The sequence below is a fragment of the Siniperca chuatsi genome, linkage group LG12 (assembly GCF_020085105.1).
Source record: "Siniperca chuatsi isolate FFG_IHB_CAS linkage group LG12, ASM2008510v1, whole genome shotgun sequence".
In the NCBI taxonomy this organism is placed as follows: Eukaryota; Metazoa; Chordata; class Actinopteri; order Centrarchiformes; family Sinipercidae; genus Siniperca; species Siniperca chuatsi.
Window position 1 is genome coordinate 16,709,635 of NC_058053.1, and position 13,710 is coordinate 16,723,344.

Consider the following 13,710-nt stretch of genomic DNA (forward strand, 5'->3'; position numbering starts at 1 on the left):
GGATTAAGACATGAATGGACACCGTACTCTTGATTGTGCTTCAGCAGCAGTTACATCATGGTTTGGAGTAAGCGTGTGGCCATTGAAAAATGAACGCTCTATGATTCTTGGACCAAACCTGACCTGAAAGTTATCTTTGGAAGTAGCAAACTGAGACAAAGTGTATTTGTTGCTCTTACATATTGCGGAAGAGAGAGGTTGTGTGTGGTGGGGGTTGTATTTTTGTGTGGTTTGTGCTTTGCAGGAGTACTTGTGTGACTTTGTGGGAAGATGAGCTAAGACAGAGGGAGAAGAGGAATGCTGTGGTTACCTTGCTGTTCGTTATTGCGCAGGAAATGTGACACGTTTGTTCGCAAGACACACACACTCAACTGTGGAGCTGCGAAACCACAGCAAAATGACCCCCAGCTGTTAGTATGCAGAAAGCTGTTATCAGCGGGACAAAACAAAGTAATGACTCCATATGCATGTGGTTCAAGAACCCTCCTTCATCTTCCAGGATTTTATATGCATCAATCAATCTTTTACATGCCCTGTATGAAGACTGAATAGAGATATAAGTAGATCAAGCGCGCTGCATACAAAACACAGTCTTGATTATGTTGTTTACCGACATGAAGCGAAGTAGCCTTGAGCGCATGTTGATGCTGTTTATAAATGTGGAGCAGTAGTGGGCTGCTCAGCAGCGACAGAGGTCCGACATAATGGTCTGAAGTGCTAGTTGATTTATTGAGAACTGTGGGATGTATTCAGCCTTCTCCTGTACTTCCAGACTTGCTTTTCCAATCTCCATCTCATTATCACTGTGCCCAGCGCTCAATCAACAACTCACTACGTCTCCACTGCAATAAATTCACTTGAGAGAGTCAGTCTGACTTGGCTGAGCATTTGGCCCAGTCCTGCACTTAATAAATCTTAAATTTATTGCACATGGCCACATTGGCTTCATCTGAAAGGCTGAATGTGAAGTCCAATGATCCACATGAACTTTACATGTATGTGTGTATGTTTGCACTGGTGTCTTTTCTGTCTGCAAGAGAACGAGTGAGACGTTATGCAAGCCATCTCGCATACCTTGATGCAAACTATGTGTATCATTACTAAGAAGCGCAGCTACTAAAACACATCACTCTGGCCAGGAAATATCACAATCTTTCACAGTAGAAAGATGATGCTGTTGACCCACAGCATGTATTAAATCTATTGCAGTGAGGTCATGTCTCATTTTCAAATCTGTATCTGTCCAACTCCAATGGTGTCATTTATCTTTCCACCCAAGAAAGGAAAACAACAAATTTCATGTTGAAGTTCACCTACAATGTTCCATACAGCGGTGATATTAAGTCCTGTCGCGGTATCGTCTTCCTTGCTTGTACTTTTAGGAGTCCCTCTGAAGCCGAGGAAAGAGCTGGTGTTTTTGGAGCAGCCGTCGGGTCAGCTGGAGATCCGCTGGTCCTCCAAGTTCAACATTTCCGTGGAGCCCGTCCTCTATGTGGTGCAGCGCCGCTGGAATTATGGAATCCACCCCAGCGAGGATGATGCCACGGAGTGGGAGACTGTGGCGCAGGTAGGAATCTACACACCATACTTGCAAAATACTGAAGCATGTCAGTATGATGAAAAGTTTTTCATCAGATGTTGTTATGAGTAATCCTTTTGATCAGACTTTTGGGATTTGTATCACTAAGAAATGTCAGCTTCACATGTCCCAGCATGCCACATGCTACAGCTGTGAAAGTGCTGCACTGCGCTGATGGACTTTTGCACACGGTTGCGCATTCCTCACAGTCACAGTGTCTTTGAAAGTTTGGCAAAGAGAAACACACAGATGACTGATGTGGCAGCAAACTCACATGGGGCGGTGACCCTGTGTGAACCCTGACCCCTGTGGTTTGCTTTCCCCCCCATCTGTCCCTCAGACTGCAGAGGAGCGCGTCCAACTGGCTGACATCAGAGCCAGCAGATGGTACCAGTTCAGAGTTGCTGCAGTCAACGTCCACGGGACCCGCGGCTTCACTGCGCCCAGCAAACACTTCCGCTCCTCCAGAGGTCTGTGTGTGTGTATGTACTTATGCGCGTGTGTGTGGCCTTGCTTTGTGAGTTCCTGTTTGACACCCACTGCCCTCCATTTGTTACGGTTAAGACCTTGGAACAGGTGGAGCCTTTGGGAAAGAGTTTTAAGACCTGATTTGACTTCTTATCTGACCATACAAAGCAAGTGCATGCGGTGAATATTCCCTTTGCATGTCAGCCAAGCTTTCTTTATCACTGACTCAAAGAAAATGTGTATTTTGTCTAAATTTAGTTTTTATTCACCTGCACTTTGCACCTTGCATCTCTTCAGAGGACATATTTTTTTGTGAGAACTGATGTCTTTTTTTCCCTACATTTTTGTGTGATCCACTCCTAAAATATTCAACCCCATGGCTCCATACAGCAGCAGCAAACTGACTGAGATGAAAACTACTTAAATATGATAAAGTCAAACATGCATTTATCACTTTTAACTGATGGCGTTCACACTGCTTAGATGTGTTTATTTAAAACTGTATTCAGGTATTTTGTTTTAACTTGTTAACCTGAATTCTAAATACATGTTTCCCCTCCACGGTTTCCACACATTCACCCAGTGAGCTAAGTGGAAAGGGTAATTCATGCCGATGCCAAGTAGAATGCAAGTAATGAGGAGGGACTAGGTGCGCAGAACATTTCTTTTCTGTGTTGCAACCAGATCTTCATTTATGTCTTCAAAGGAGGGGTTTCCCCCTCTTTACAGTCATATAAAATGTAATATGTCTGAATAAGTCAGGATATTGCAGGTTTCAAATGAATGCAAGTGTTGTCTTGCTTCCAGAGGGAGTGACGTAACCCAAGGCGCGCTTCAGATCTTTGCCACAGATTAGTGAACAAGCTCTGATGGCTTGTGTTGCTGCTCGACTCCTCTGCCCTGCACTATCAATGTTAAATGACACTAAATCTCAGTGTTGTGCTGCATATGGCATTTGTTAAAGTAATGGTGTTCCTAGGGATTACAGGTTTGTGAATATAATATTGTGTCTAGATTGAATCTGATCCAGATCAGATACAGTGTGTTTGTTTGACATGTTGAGGCAGAGCCATGTGCCCTCCAGTTTAGCCTTACCCAGCCCTGAGTTCAGTGTCTGTAAATGTATATCATGTAAAATAGTGTCTGTATTGTGTGGACCACTTTTTCATCTATGTAATGCTTAGTTCACATCAACACACGTTACCAAACTTGTGTTATTTATTCATTAACATATATATGAAGTTGTTTAGTAGTGGAACACTGGCAGACGTCCTAAGTACTTTCCATGTTCTGCCAAATACTAAAAACCTGTGCCAAATACAGAAAGTATTAGTGTGTTTGGTGTGTGTGTTTTGACCTGTCCTGTCAATCCTTCGTCATACATTTAGTCCCCAGAGCGTTCTGGATGGCTGTCAGACAGAGCCAGATACCAGGTGGGAAAAGGATTCTGCTGCAGGGATGGAAACTGATCTCCAATCAGGCCAATCAGTGCCAGAACATTGATAGATTGATGGGAGCTGTCATGGATTTGATGAGCTCCTGGCCATTCTGTCATGCCATTGTTATTTATATAGTACAGCCATATCATCTGATTGCAATTTTGCATTACTATACTTTGTTAGGGCAATTTGTAAGACTGACTGCTTATTTATCTTGCGCAGCCAACATCAGCTGGTATGGAGAACCGATGTGTCCAATTGTGTTTTGGACTGGGTTAAATGTGTTTCAGGTGGGAGGGCAGGGGAGAGGAGAGCCAACAGGGCTGTGGCGTGAATCATTTTCTCATTACAGGGCTATTCCCTCTGGTCTGGCATCTGGCATGTGGCCCTGCCTCTCCTCCTGCACCAGGCTGACATCAACAGCCGGCAGCAGGCTGGGTCACAGCACATACGGATGGGTTCAGAACCAGCTTTACTCTGGACACACACACATTAGTTGGAGTACAGGAATGTTGAGTGTGGAGTAGCATGTGTTTGTTAACCCCTGACCTGCGCTCTCGGTCCTGCCGAACGCTGTCACAGACGTGACATGACACCTGTCATAACATCTCAGGGCAGATTGTCAGTGGAGGACTAATTACTTTACACAGTGTCATACTGGTCCCCCTCCTCAACTGCAATGCTAACCCTCAAGTGGTGAAAGTTGTCTTGGCCTGTAATACATTCAACCTGAAATTATACTTGCAAGAAAACTGCCTTGGCCCATGATTTGTCACATACAAGAACCAGAGGCCCTCTTTGTCTTCCTCTCTAAATGTCTACAGATGTACTAAAATCTGTTACTGTTGACAGTGTTGTTTCTTGTTGTTGCTATGTCTTCAGATCCTTCTGCCCCTCCCAGCCCAAGCAGTGTGCGTGTCACCAACGTGACGCTGGGTGACGAAGGCCTGGTGACAGCTCGTCTCAACTGGACCGTGCCAGAGGAGCCCGATATCCCTATACATCACTACAAAGTGTTCTGGAGCTGGACTGTGCCCACCAAGTCGATGGTGCCATCCAAGAAGAAAAGGAGAAAGACCACCAACGGGGTAATCTTCTCACCCTGTCTTAGTGATGTGTTCTTTCTCTTCCACTCCTTTTTCCTTTCTCTAAGACTATAGGGTCTTGTCCAGGATTATCTCAGCATCTTCTCCTCTGGCCTTAACACAGCACTGTAAATAACCATGTAGGCCTGCAGTGGAAGAAAGGATAAACATAAAATAGGAGTTGCATTTATTTATATATACTTGCAAGGCTATCAATCACACACAGATTGATACAATGTGTTCTTCATTGTTTTAATTCCTTATACTGATGAAAGAACCCTTAAATGCACTGTTAAGCGTTGAAAGAAAACACATTAAGTGTGATAAATGACCCTATTTATAGTTATAAATCATGATTTCAAGTTCTGTATTTCTTAAATATCTCAATTTGTATTGTTCACTTTTTTTGCAGTTGTTGTTTTGGAGCTTTGGTTTTCTCCTATTCTGTTTTGATTGTGTAATTCAGCTTTTTCTAAAGTGGTACATGGGTTTATTTATTTATTTGTCTTATTTTTAACATAGAGCTCAGTAGTTTGATATTCAAGTAGTTATATAACTACACTCACAATTCCTATCCTTTTTTCCTATTATTATCTTTTGCATTAATGCATACAGTGTATTTAAACTAAGAGGAAACTCAGTAAAACAGGACAGAACAGCTAAAAACGTCCAAGAAACATTCTCTAATAATGATATAAATATCATGTTTAAAGGAAAATACCATTGATTCCTACTGTTTATGCCTCGGAACAGTTTAGTTTGCATACTGGAACATTCTCAACTATTTGGTCCAGTCAGTAAGAGTTTTCATGACCCTTTGTCTGAGCTCTCACATAGACAAAGCCCCCCGCTTGCGATCACAATGAAAGAATAAATACAATTTGGTTATAAAAGCTTAAACAAACAGGCAAGCTAAGAGCTTACAAAGTTACAAAGACTTCCTGGCTTGGACAACTCAGAAAGCCACAGAATAATAGCTTGATAGTATTACAAATGAGTTTTTTTGCTTCTACATAAAAATTACACAATTTTGTATGCAAGCATTGATTGGACTGTCACAGATTGAAGCAATGGGTCCATAAGCACATACAAATTGAATTGACCTTGTAGATAAATCATATGACTAGATCATTGACTGTCCTCATACATTACAGACTCTTATACACATAACTGAATCAATTTGGTACGTGAGCCATTTGCACAATATATCCATTAACATGTGACCTGATAGCACCTATGGCTCAGTATCTGCGAATAGCATTTCATTAGAGACAGGAGCAGAAAGACAGATTGTCTAGACAGTCCACACACACCTCTATAGAGTCTTCTCTTGAATTAGTTTATGAAATGCATTACAGATGTGGCACAGAGAAGCTAGAGGTGGAAGACACCAGACACCTATTGACATGTACTACTGGTTTCCACTTTGGCACCTCAGGCTTTAGAAGCAGCCTGCTGGTAGAGGAATGTCAAAACACGCACAGTCAATAACAAGAACTCATCAAGCTCATGCTGATGGTGGAATGCTGCAAGTCAAACACAGTGAGGAAACCCTGGGAGGTTCTGATAACATGGCTCCCTCACATGGCCCTGAAGGCTATCTCCTCACCACGATACCTTCCCCAGCTCCACATGTGTTCTTAATAAGCAGGGCTTTCCCACAATCCCGTGTTGGCCCAGGCTGAGCTGAGCTGGAACTATGACTGGGACAATGACAGGGCTTTGAAAGGAGTCTCAAGTGACAGTGCGGTAACATACAAAATGCCAACATGCAAGTGTTTTCTGTTGTCTCAGGCTCAGAGCTGGGTGGATCTGGAGGGACTGCAACAAAACAGCAGTTACACTGTGGAGCTGCAGGCCATCACATACTGGGGACAGGTGCGTCTGAAGAGCGCCAAGGCTTCTCTCCACTTCAGCACTGCCCAGAATAATGAGTCAGGTAATCATCGGTGCTAATTTTCTCTTGGTCATTCAGGTAGGGATGGCAGTATTTGTTGGTCAGTCCATTATTGGACTGAAATATCTCAACAACTATTGGATTGATTGCTATGAAAGTTTGTGCAGACATTCATTGTTTCCAGATAATGTATCCTAATGACTGTGGTGATCCTCTAAATTTTCCTCTAGCACCACCACAAGGTTGACATGTGGCTTTTAAGGGGAAATTTCTCGACAACCATTGGATGGATTGTCGAAATTGATGGAATTTGGTACAGACATTCATGTCCTTCTCAGGATTAATTGTAATCACTTTGGCGATCCCCGGACTTTTCACCTTGCGCCATCATCAGGCCAAAATTTCACTTTGTCCAATTTTGGTTTATGACCAAATCCCTGCCAAACTAATGACATCCCCATCATCCTCAGCTGTACTTCACATTTAGTGCGACTTTGCAAATGCTAGGATGCTAACACACTAAAGTAAAATGGTGAATTCAGCATCTAGCTTAGCATTTAGCTCAAATCACTGCTGGGTGTAAGTGCAGCCTCACAGGCTGTAGACTCTTAGTCTTGTTTTACTATATACAGTATATGCCATATGGTAAATACTTTTAGCCAAAACACCTAATGGTTAAGGGTCCACTCAGAAACTGACGCAGCCGAGGTTATGTGGCAACCAAATAGGCATGGTAGGTGCAATTAAAAGTCACATGCAGTGTCATGCACTACCTGAAATCAAACAAAAACCTGGATCGAGCTGCAGTTTTGTGATTGCAGCAGATCCATATGGGGTTGGCTGAACCAACCTAGCAGAATCCAGTTTTTCTTTTTGTTTGTTTGTTTTCCTTGTTGAATTTGTTGTTTTTGAGTTGAATTTACCTAAATTACTGAGAGTCTTCAGGCAAACAATCATGAGAATTGCAAAAAGCAGGAATGGCCAAGGTACGCTGAGAGCACATCTGCATTCATTCAGAGCTCCTGTGTGTTTAGGAAGCACAGACTCGAGCCTCAGTGCTATGAGTGTGTACATTTTAAACATGTGTGGCTCTAGAGGGAATTGAACCTCTAACCTTGGCAGTGTTAGCACTGTGTGTACCAATCGTGTTGCACCACATTCATGCATAAAGAACGTGTTGTAACTATTGTGATCTTACAAAGAAATAATTGTGTGTTTCTGTTACCATGCTGGAGAGTTTGCCACAACACAGTCACTGTTTTAGCTACAGCAGCAAACATTTTTCCTTTCTCTTTCCAGTAAAATCAGTACTCAAGTCAAAGAAGGAGGAGATATCCCCTCTTGGTTCGACCATGGCCAAACGCCCCTCTGGCCCTCTAGAGGTAGGCACGCCCTTCTACCAGGATGGCCAGCTGCAGGTCCGTGTCTACTGGAAGAACCGGGGAGGTATGCACTCTACTGTATTGATTTATAGCTTTGTTAGAATATAATTAGCACCCCATTATGCCCATCAATCACAATGACTCATGTACACCATAATAAACTGTTATGACTGATTCTCAGTTACTCAAACGATTAAAGATTCCTTATAAACGTGGTATTGTATGGTGTAAAAGAAATAAATGAAACAATGTGTCTTTGTGAGAGCTGAGTAATGTGTGTGCTGGGCAAATTGGTGTAAACCTTTACATGGATTGGCAGAGTGGAGCCACCGTTTAGTAAGGAACAATAAACAGGCAGAGCTCAGCCGTGCGATGGGCTTTATTGACCTGATGTGATAGGGAACAGAAACAGCCGTGGGTTGCAGCAAGGGGTTAAAGCCTATAGAAATGCCTATCCCAGCGGCGTCCATTCCCCATCCCTTCTGTTAATACCAGAGTGGAAATATGGAAACCTTGAAAGCCATGCTCTCAGGGTAACCTGTCAAGTCCCATTCACTGGTCTATGTTATGTTACTAATATATGTCATCGCCTAAGCCAAACTCCACATCTTAGAGTCAAGAATGCAAACCCTGGCTGAAGGAGAGGCCTGGTGAGACACCAACTGCTGAATCAGAGTGAGAGAGAGAGAAGGGGAAGATAGAGTTGGCCCAGAGCTGTTAGCGAGGTTGGCCTGGACTCAGAGAGCTGAGTGATGCTGACGGGGATCAAGAATGGCTGGGGAATCACAGTGTTGCAGAGCAGAGTTAATCCTGGTCCAGCTTCTTTTTCTGTCTCTTGTTTGCAGGGCTGGTCTGCAGTGTGTGTGTGTGCCACTGCAGCTCATTAGTCTGAGGGATGACCCTGGCTTTGACTCTGACAACCTGGGTTCCACTACTGTAAACATACAGACATACAGATGGCCTGGAGAGTTGGAGTCTCTGGACATCTGGTTTGTGTGACAGAGGAAAGGGACAGGTTAACTGAACCATGATTTAACTTTCACTCATTGTCTCTGTGATCCAAAGCAGTCCAGTCTCTGGGTTGTGTCCAGGAGACGATAGAGAACCTTACTGTACACCAGCTCAGATAATATATCGCCGTCTGCCCAACACCCAGACAATACACAGCAGTCCGGCGGTGGCGGCACATCTGAGGCTCGCTTCCAGTCATGATTTATCGAACACTGCTGAGGTTCTGTTCTCTGCCTGATTTCCATGTCCCACTTCTTGTTTTACATACCACTTCCCCTGTCCGTCAGACCAGGCTAAGCATATCTTGTTTATTTTTTCCTGATTTCCTGGTTCCCTGTAATTCCTCTCTTCTGCTTCCAAAGAGCTCAGGGGCTCCAAGTGCCAGATCTGTGTCTAAGCCTTCAAAGGACCCCTTTTATCTCCCCACCACAACCCAGGCCCCCGCCCAGGGGCGAACATAGCATAACTCAATTATTAATTGAGAAGTATTTCACATATCCAAGCGACACAGTTGAATGAATAATAAATCTAGTAACATAAGATGAGGGTGATGGGCAGATAAACACTGCTGATGAGCTCAGGAGGAGCAACTGTACAGTAATGAAGCGAACGTTGCTGCTGAATTCAGCAGCTGAGAGAGCTAGCGTGCCCCGGCGTGACCAAGGCTGCTACTCCTGGCAGCCTTGAGAATGCAAATCCGTGAAGTTGAAGCAGAAAAGTTTAGGTTGAGAATTGAGCCCTCAACGAACAAAGGGAAAGGTTTAGGAAACAGGGAAATCATGTTAATAAACTAATGCAAAGATAAAGAAGGAAGTGCTTTCAAGTTTCTTGTTTTATTTTCAAAGACATAAGTTATCGCAATCATCAATAATGGAAATAGTGATATCAGATCTCAGATAGGAAGTGTTGTAATTTGTGAGATACTCATCAGTTAATCATTTCAGCCCGTCAGATTGTCTTTTGACATCTGATTGATGTTCTGTGGGTGCAGTGGTGTAACATTACTAAGTACATTTACTTAAGTACAGTACAGTTTTAAGATATCTAAGGTTACTTTATACTTTAACCCCACTACATTTCAGAGGTAGAGGGGCAGAAGTGTTATTCTTCTTACTCGACTACATTTATTTGACTAATTTATTCATTTCATGCCTTTGTCCAATGCATACACATATGTTGAAAGCAGTTTGGAGTTCAGTGTCTTGCTAAAGAAAACTTTAACATGTGGAGGAGGAGCTCAGGGATTAAACCAACGTAACTGCAGATTAAGATTTCGCGTACAAAACCTATGATGTTCTTATCAATACAGTTATTATTCTAACTACTTAATATACTGTTGGCTCATTTCATCTACCCAACCCACCAGTATATAAAACATGTATATAATGTAAAAAAGTAAATGATCTGAATACTGAGTTGTGTCTTTGTTGTGTGATGTGTCATTCTCTCATCTTCTCATCCTCCCTTTGCTTCAGACCCCACCGTGAGTCGCTACCATGTCCAGTGGATGCCGGAGTACTGCAGCCACAACGAGACCCGAGGACCAGAGAAATCGGTTGCACAGGTTAGTTACCAGCAAGGGTCTGATCACAGACTGCAGTGCACAGAGCTATGGCTTGATCAGCAGCTCTGTGCTATGCAAAGCACGCTCCTAACCTTTTGTCTAATGCTTAGAAAGGACAGCCACGCTAAAGAAAACAACTCCACTGAGTGAGCCCGAAGCCCTGTTGTGTTGGATTTGCACTGGGCAAATCACTGGCTGTTGTTTTGAATATTATGAGTCAGTCGTGTGGTCAGGTATGTGGTGTGTTGGCCAATAAAACACATTTACTTAAACAATGTTTCCCGGAATGGGGAATCATTCACCTCCAATGGCCCCAGCCATGCTTCTGCGTGGGGCTTTCTTTTAGGGTGCAGTAGGGTTTGTGTAGGGATTGGGAGAGTCTGGGGGTGGGGTTTAACTGTTGGGTCTCAGGCTGATATAGGATGGCAGAGACCTGGCAATCAACACATTCTTTGGGGACCAGCACTCTGGTTGCTAGGAAGTATACATCCATTTTCTATAGATCACTCGGAAGGATTCCAGGCTTTTGCTTTTATGTGAGTACAGCGCCTCATTCACTTTTAATCAAAGCTGTTTCATATCAGAGAGAATATACACACACTCTCTCTCAAGGGACTGTCTTTTTAATGTAGAATCTCTTTATTACAAATGCAAGATCTAAATCCACTAGTCAGCAGGATTTTTTTTTTGTTTCCTCGAAAAGAGATGAGAAAAGCGTTTTCTGTTAAGATCAATAGATGATTAAAGTTTGAAATGAGTAAGTGTAAGACTGCTGCACAGAATTCATTAACATGGATTTACAGGCCTTTCTCTTTTCAAATCAGACATGAATTCACTTTGCTGCTGCTTCTTAATTAAGTTCTTCTTGTGTTTATGCTACATGTGGAAGCTATAAAAAATCATTTATATTGTAAGTTGAATAGAAGAATATTGGTCTAACCCCTACCATGTGAGTGTTCAAAGTGGTCCTGTAATGTGGGGCATGTTCCTGAGGCCTGAGTGGGAATGGGATCTGCCCTGGTGCTGTGTATTTAATTATCTCTGAAGCTCCATGGGACCTGACCTGGGTGACATGTCAAAGTCATAAGGGCTGAATAATGTGTTTCTTGGCTCAGGAGAACTACATCAACCTCTCAGGCCTGCTGTTCTCCTGCAAGTACAAAGTCACCGTTCACATGCTGAAGTCCAAGAGACGCTCCAAGGACGAGAGCACCACCTTCCTCACCCCATCCTGTGCTACCATCCGGAGCAAGACTCACAAACACATCCCCTGCCCTGGGGAGGGAGGTGAGTATTCAGCTGTTCTGAAATCGATCTGTAGTAGTGTGGACACAGTAATCAGACACTGTATTAGCAGCATATTATAATCATGATGAGGGATAAAATCTATACGCTCTTAAAGGAATAGTTTGACATTTTGGGAAATACACTTATTCGCTATTTTGCCAAGTCATGTCTGTATAGTAAATATGAAGCTACCTCTCTGCCAGTCAGGGACTACAATTGGCCTGTAGCCACATGACCATATACCCAACCCACCTTTGTAGGTGCCCCATTGGCTGATACGTGTGGATGTATAGGATTGGTTGTCTTTTGTACTTTTTTTACCCTTTTGAATAGTTTTTTCTGCTCCACACCTACCCTATTTAAATGTTGTTTGTAATGTGTTCCATGATGACTCTGATGAAGGCCACAAGCCAAAACGCGTTGGTCTAACATTAAAGTTGTTCTATATACTACAAGTGGTGCTGGAGTTTTGACCTCTTAAATATTAAGCTACCGTCACCAGCCGGTTAGCTTAGCTTAGCACAAAGGCTGTCCTTTGGACAGAGCCAGGCTAGCTGTTTCCCCCTGTTTACACTTTGTGCTAAGTTAAGCACAGTTAAGACATGTGAGTAGTATCTTCTCATCTTACTCTCTGCAATAAAGTGAATAAGAGTATTCCCCAAAATGTCGAACTGTTCCTTGAATATCAACACCCTGACTGAGACCCTGACCCTGACTTTCTCCTAACAGCTCCAGGGCTTCCAAAGGTTTTGGCTAAGCCAGAGAACTTGACGGCCTCTTTCTCCATCATTGAGGGAAACATCACTGGCAACTTCCTGTGGCGTGTATCCAGGGTGGCTCCCCATCAGCGAATCACAGGCTTCCAGGTCACCTGGGCTGAGATCACCACTGAAAGCCGGCAAAACAGCCTGCCCAACAGCATCATCTCCCAGTCCCAGATCCTGCCTCCAGTAAGTCTATTTTTGTTAAAACAGGATTGTTTTTCTATTCTAACTCCCATAATAGCCATAGAGTAAAGGCTGTTGTCAAATGCTTCAGATTGAATATGTTTCCATATACGACAGGGACCATGCTCTGTCATTTATTGTCAGTAAATTGTCCCTTGCAGTAGGAAAGTATGTTCCATCATTTTCTGTCAGAGGTGAGGGTGATTTGAGGATAACACTGTTGTGACCTCTTTGCATGAATCTTGTGATAAGTGGTGGTGTGCAGACAGACACAGGGATAGATCTGAGGAAGTGTTGTGTCCTGCTGGAAGTTCTCCTCCTCTACCTTTTCATCTGCCTTCATGTCTTCCTCTTTCATCCTCCCTGAGAGCTCTGAAAAAACTACTCTTTGACATAATCTGCTCCATCAACAACACGTTCCGCCTATCTGCATCCCCCAGCCTCTGGAGCTCGTCTATAAATAAAACCACCCACCTCACACTTTATCAAGCTGGCAGCAAAATCGAGAGACAAGCCTTATGAAACAAAGTCTTTGTTTTTGTCTGTGGCTTGTGCAAAGACAGCTATGAAGCTGATACTCCCCTGTTTGACAGCCCATTCAAATTCAAGTCCTGTCAAATTCAAAGGCACGTTCTGTTGTATTTCAACTGATTGCATGTCTTCTGCTGCTCTCCTCCCTCACTCGGCAGGATCATAACTTGCTTGTAGTGTCCAACCTGCGGCCATCCACCTACTACAGACTGGAGGTGCAGGTCATAACAACTGGAGGAGAAGGTCCCGCCACTGTCAAGACCTTCCAGACCCCGAACATATTACCAGTCATTCAACACCGTAAGTACTAAGTCCCTGTCAGCTGTTGCTATGTCAAACAATCCGAGGAGTTTGTACCTCAATTAGCTGATTTTAAGTGATTATCTGCTAAAATAATCTGTTGAAGTTTGTGTCTGGATTATTGTTTTGTTTGGTGGCTGCTACTGCGCAGTGCTAACAGCATACTGTAGATCTTTCATTTATCCTTAAAGCTGTAGTTTGACATTTTAGTTAATTTGTT

The 13,710-nt window shown here is 43.2% G+C and overlaps 1 protein-coding gene across 1 annotated transcript in view; it reads left to right on the forward strand.

Annotated features, from left to right (window-relative positions):
• Nucleotides 1-13,710, forward strand: part of LOC122885827 (anosmin-1) — a 39,623-nt gene that overhangs the window by 23,628 nt on the left and 2,285 nt on the right. Inside the window, exons 5-13 of the mRNA XM_044217514.1 lie at nt 1,383-1,567; nt 1,920-2,049; nt 4,369-4,574; nt 6,366-6,510; nt 7,768-7,914; nt 10,337-10,425; nt 11,541-11,712; nt 12,442-12,662; nt 13,349-13,490. Of these exons, the coding sequence (XP_044073449.1) occupies nt 1,383-1,567; nt 1,920-2,049; nt 4,369-4,574; nt 6,366-6,510; nt 7,768-7,914; nt 10,337-10,425; nt 11,541-11,712; nt 12,442-12,662; nt 13,349-13,490 (1,437 nt within the window). The remainder of the gene's footprint in view (nt 1-1,382; nt 1,568-1,919; nt 2,050-4,368; nt 4,575-6,365; nt 6,511-7,767; nt 7,915-10,336; nt 10,426-11,540; nt 11,713-12,441; nt 12,663-13,348; nt 13,491-13,710) is intronic.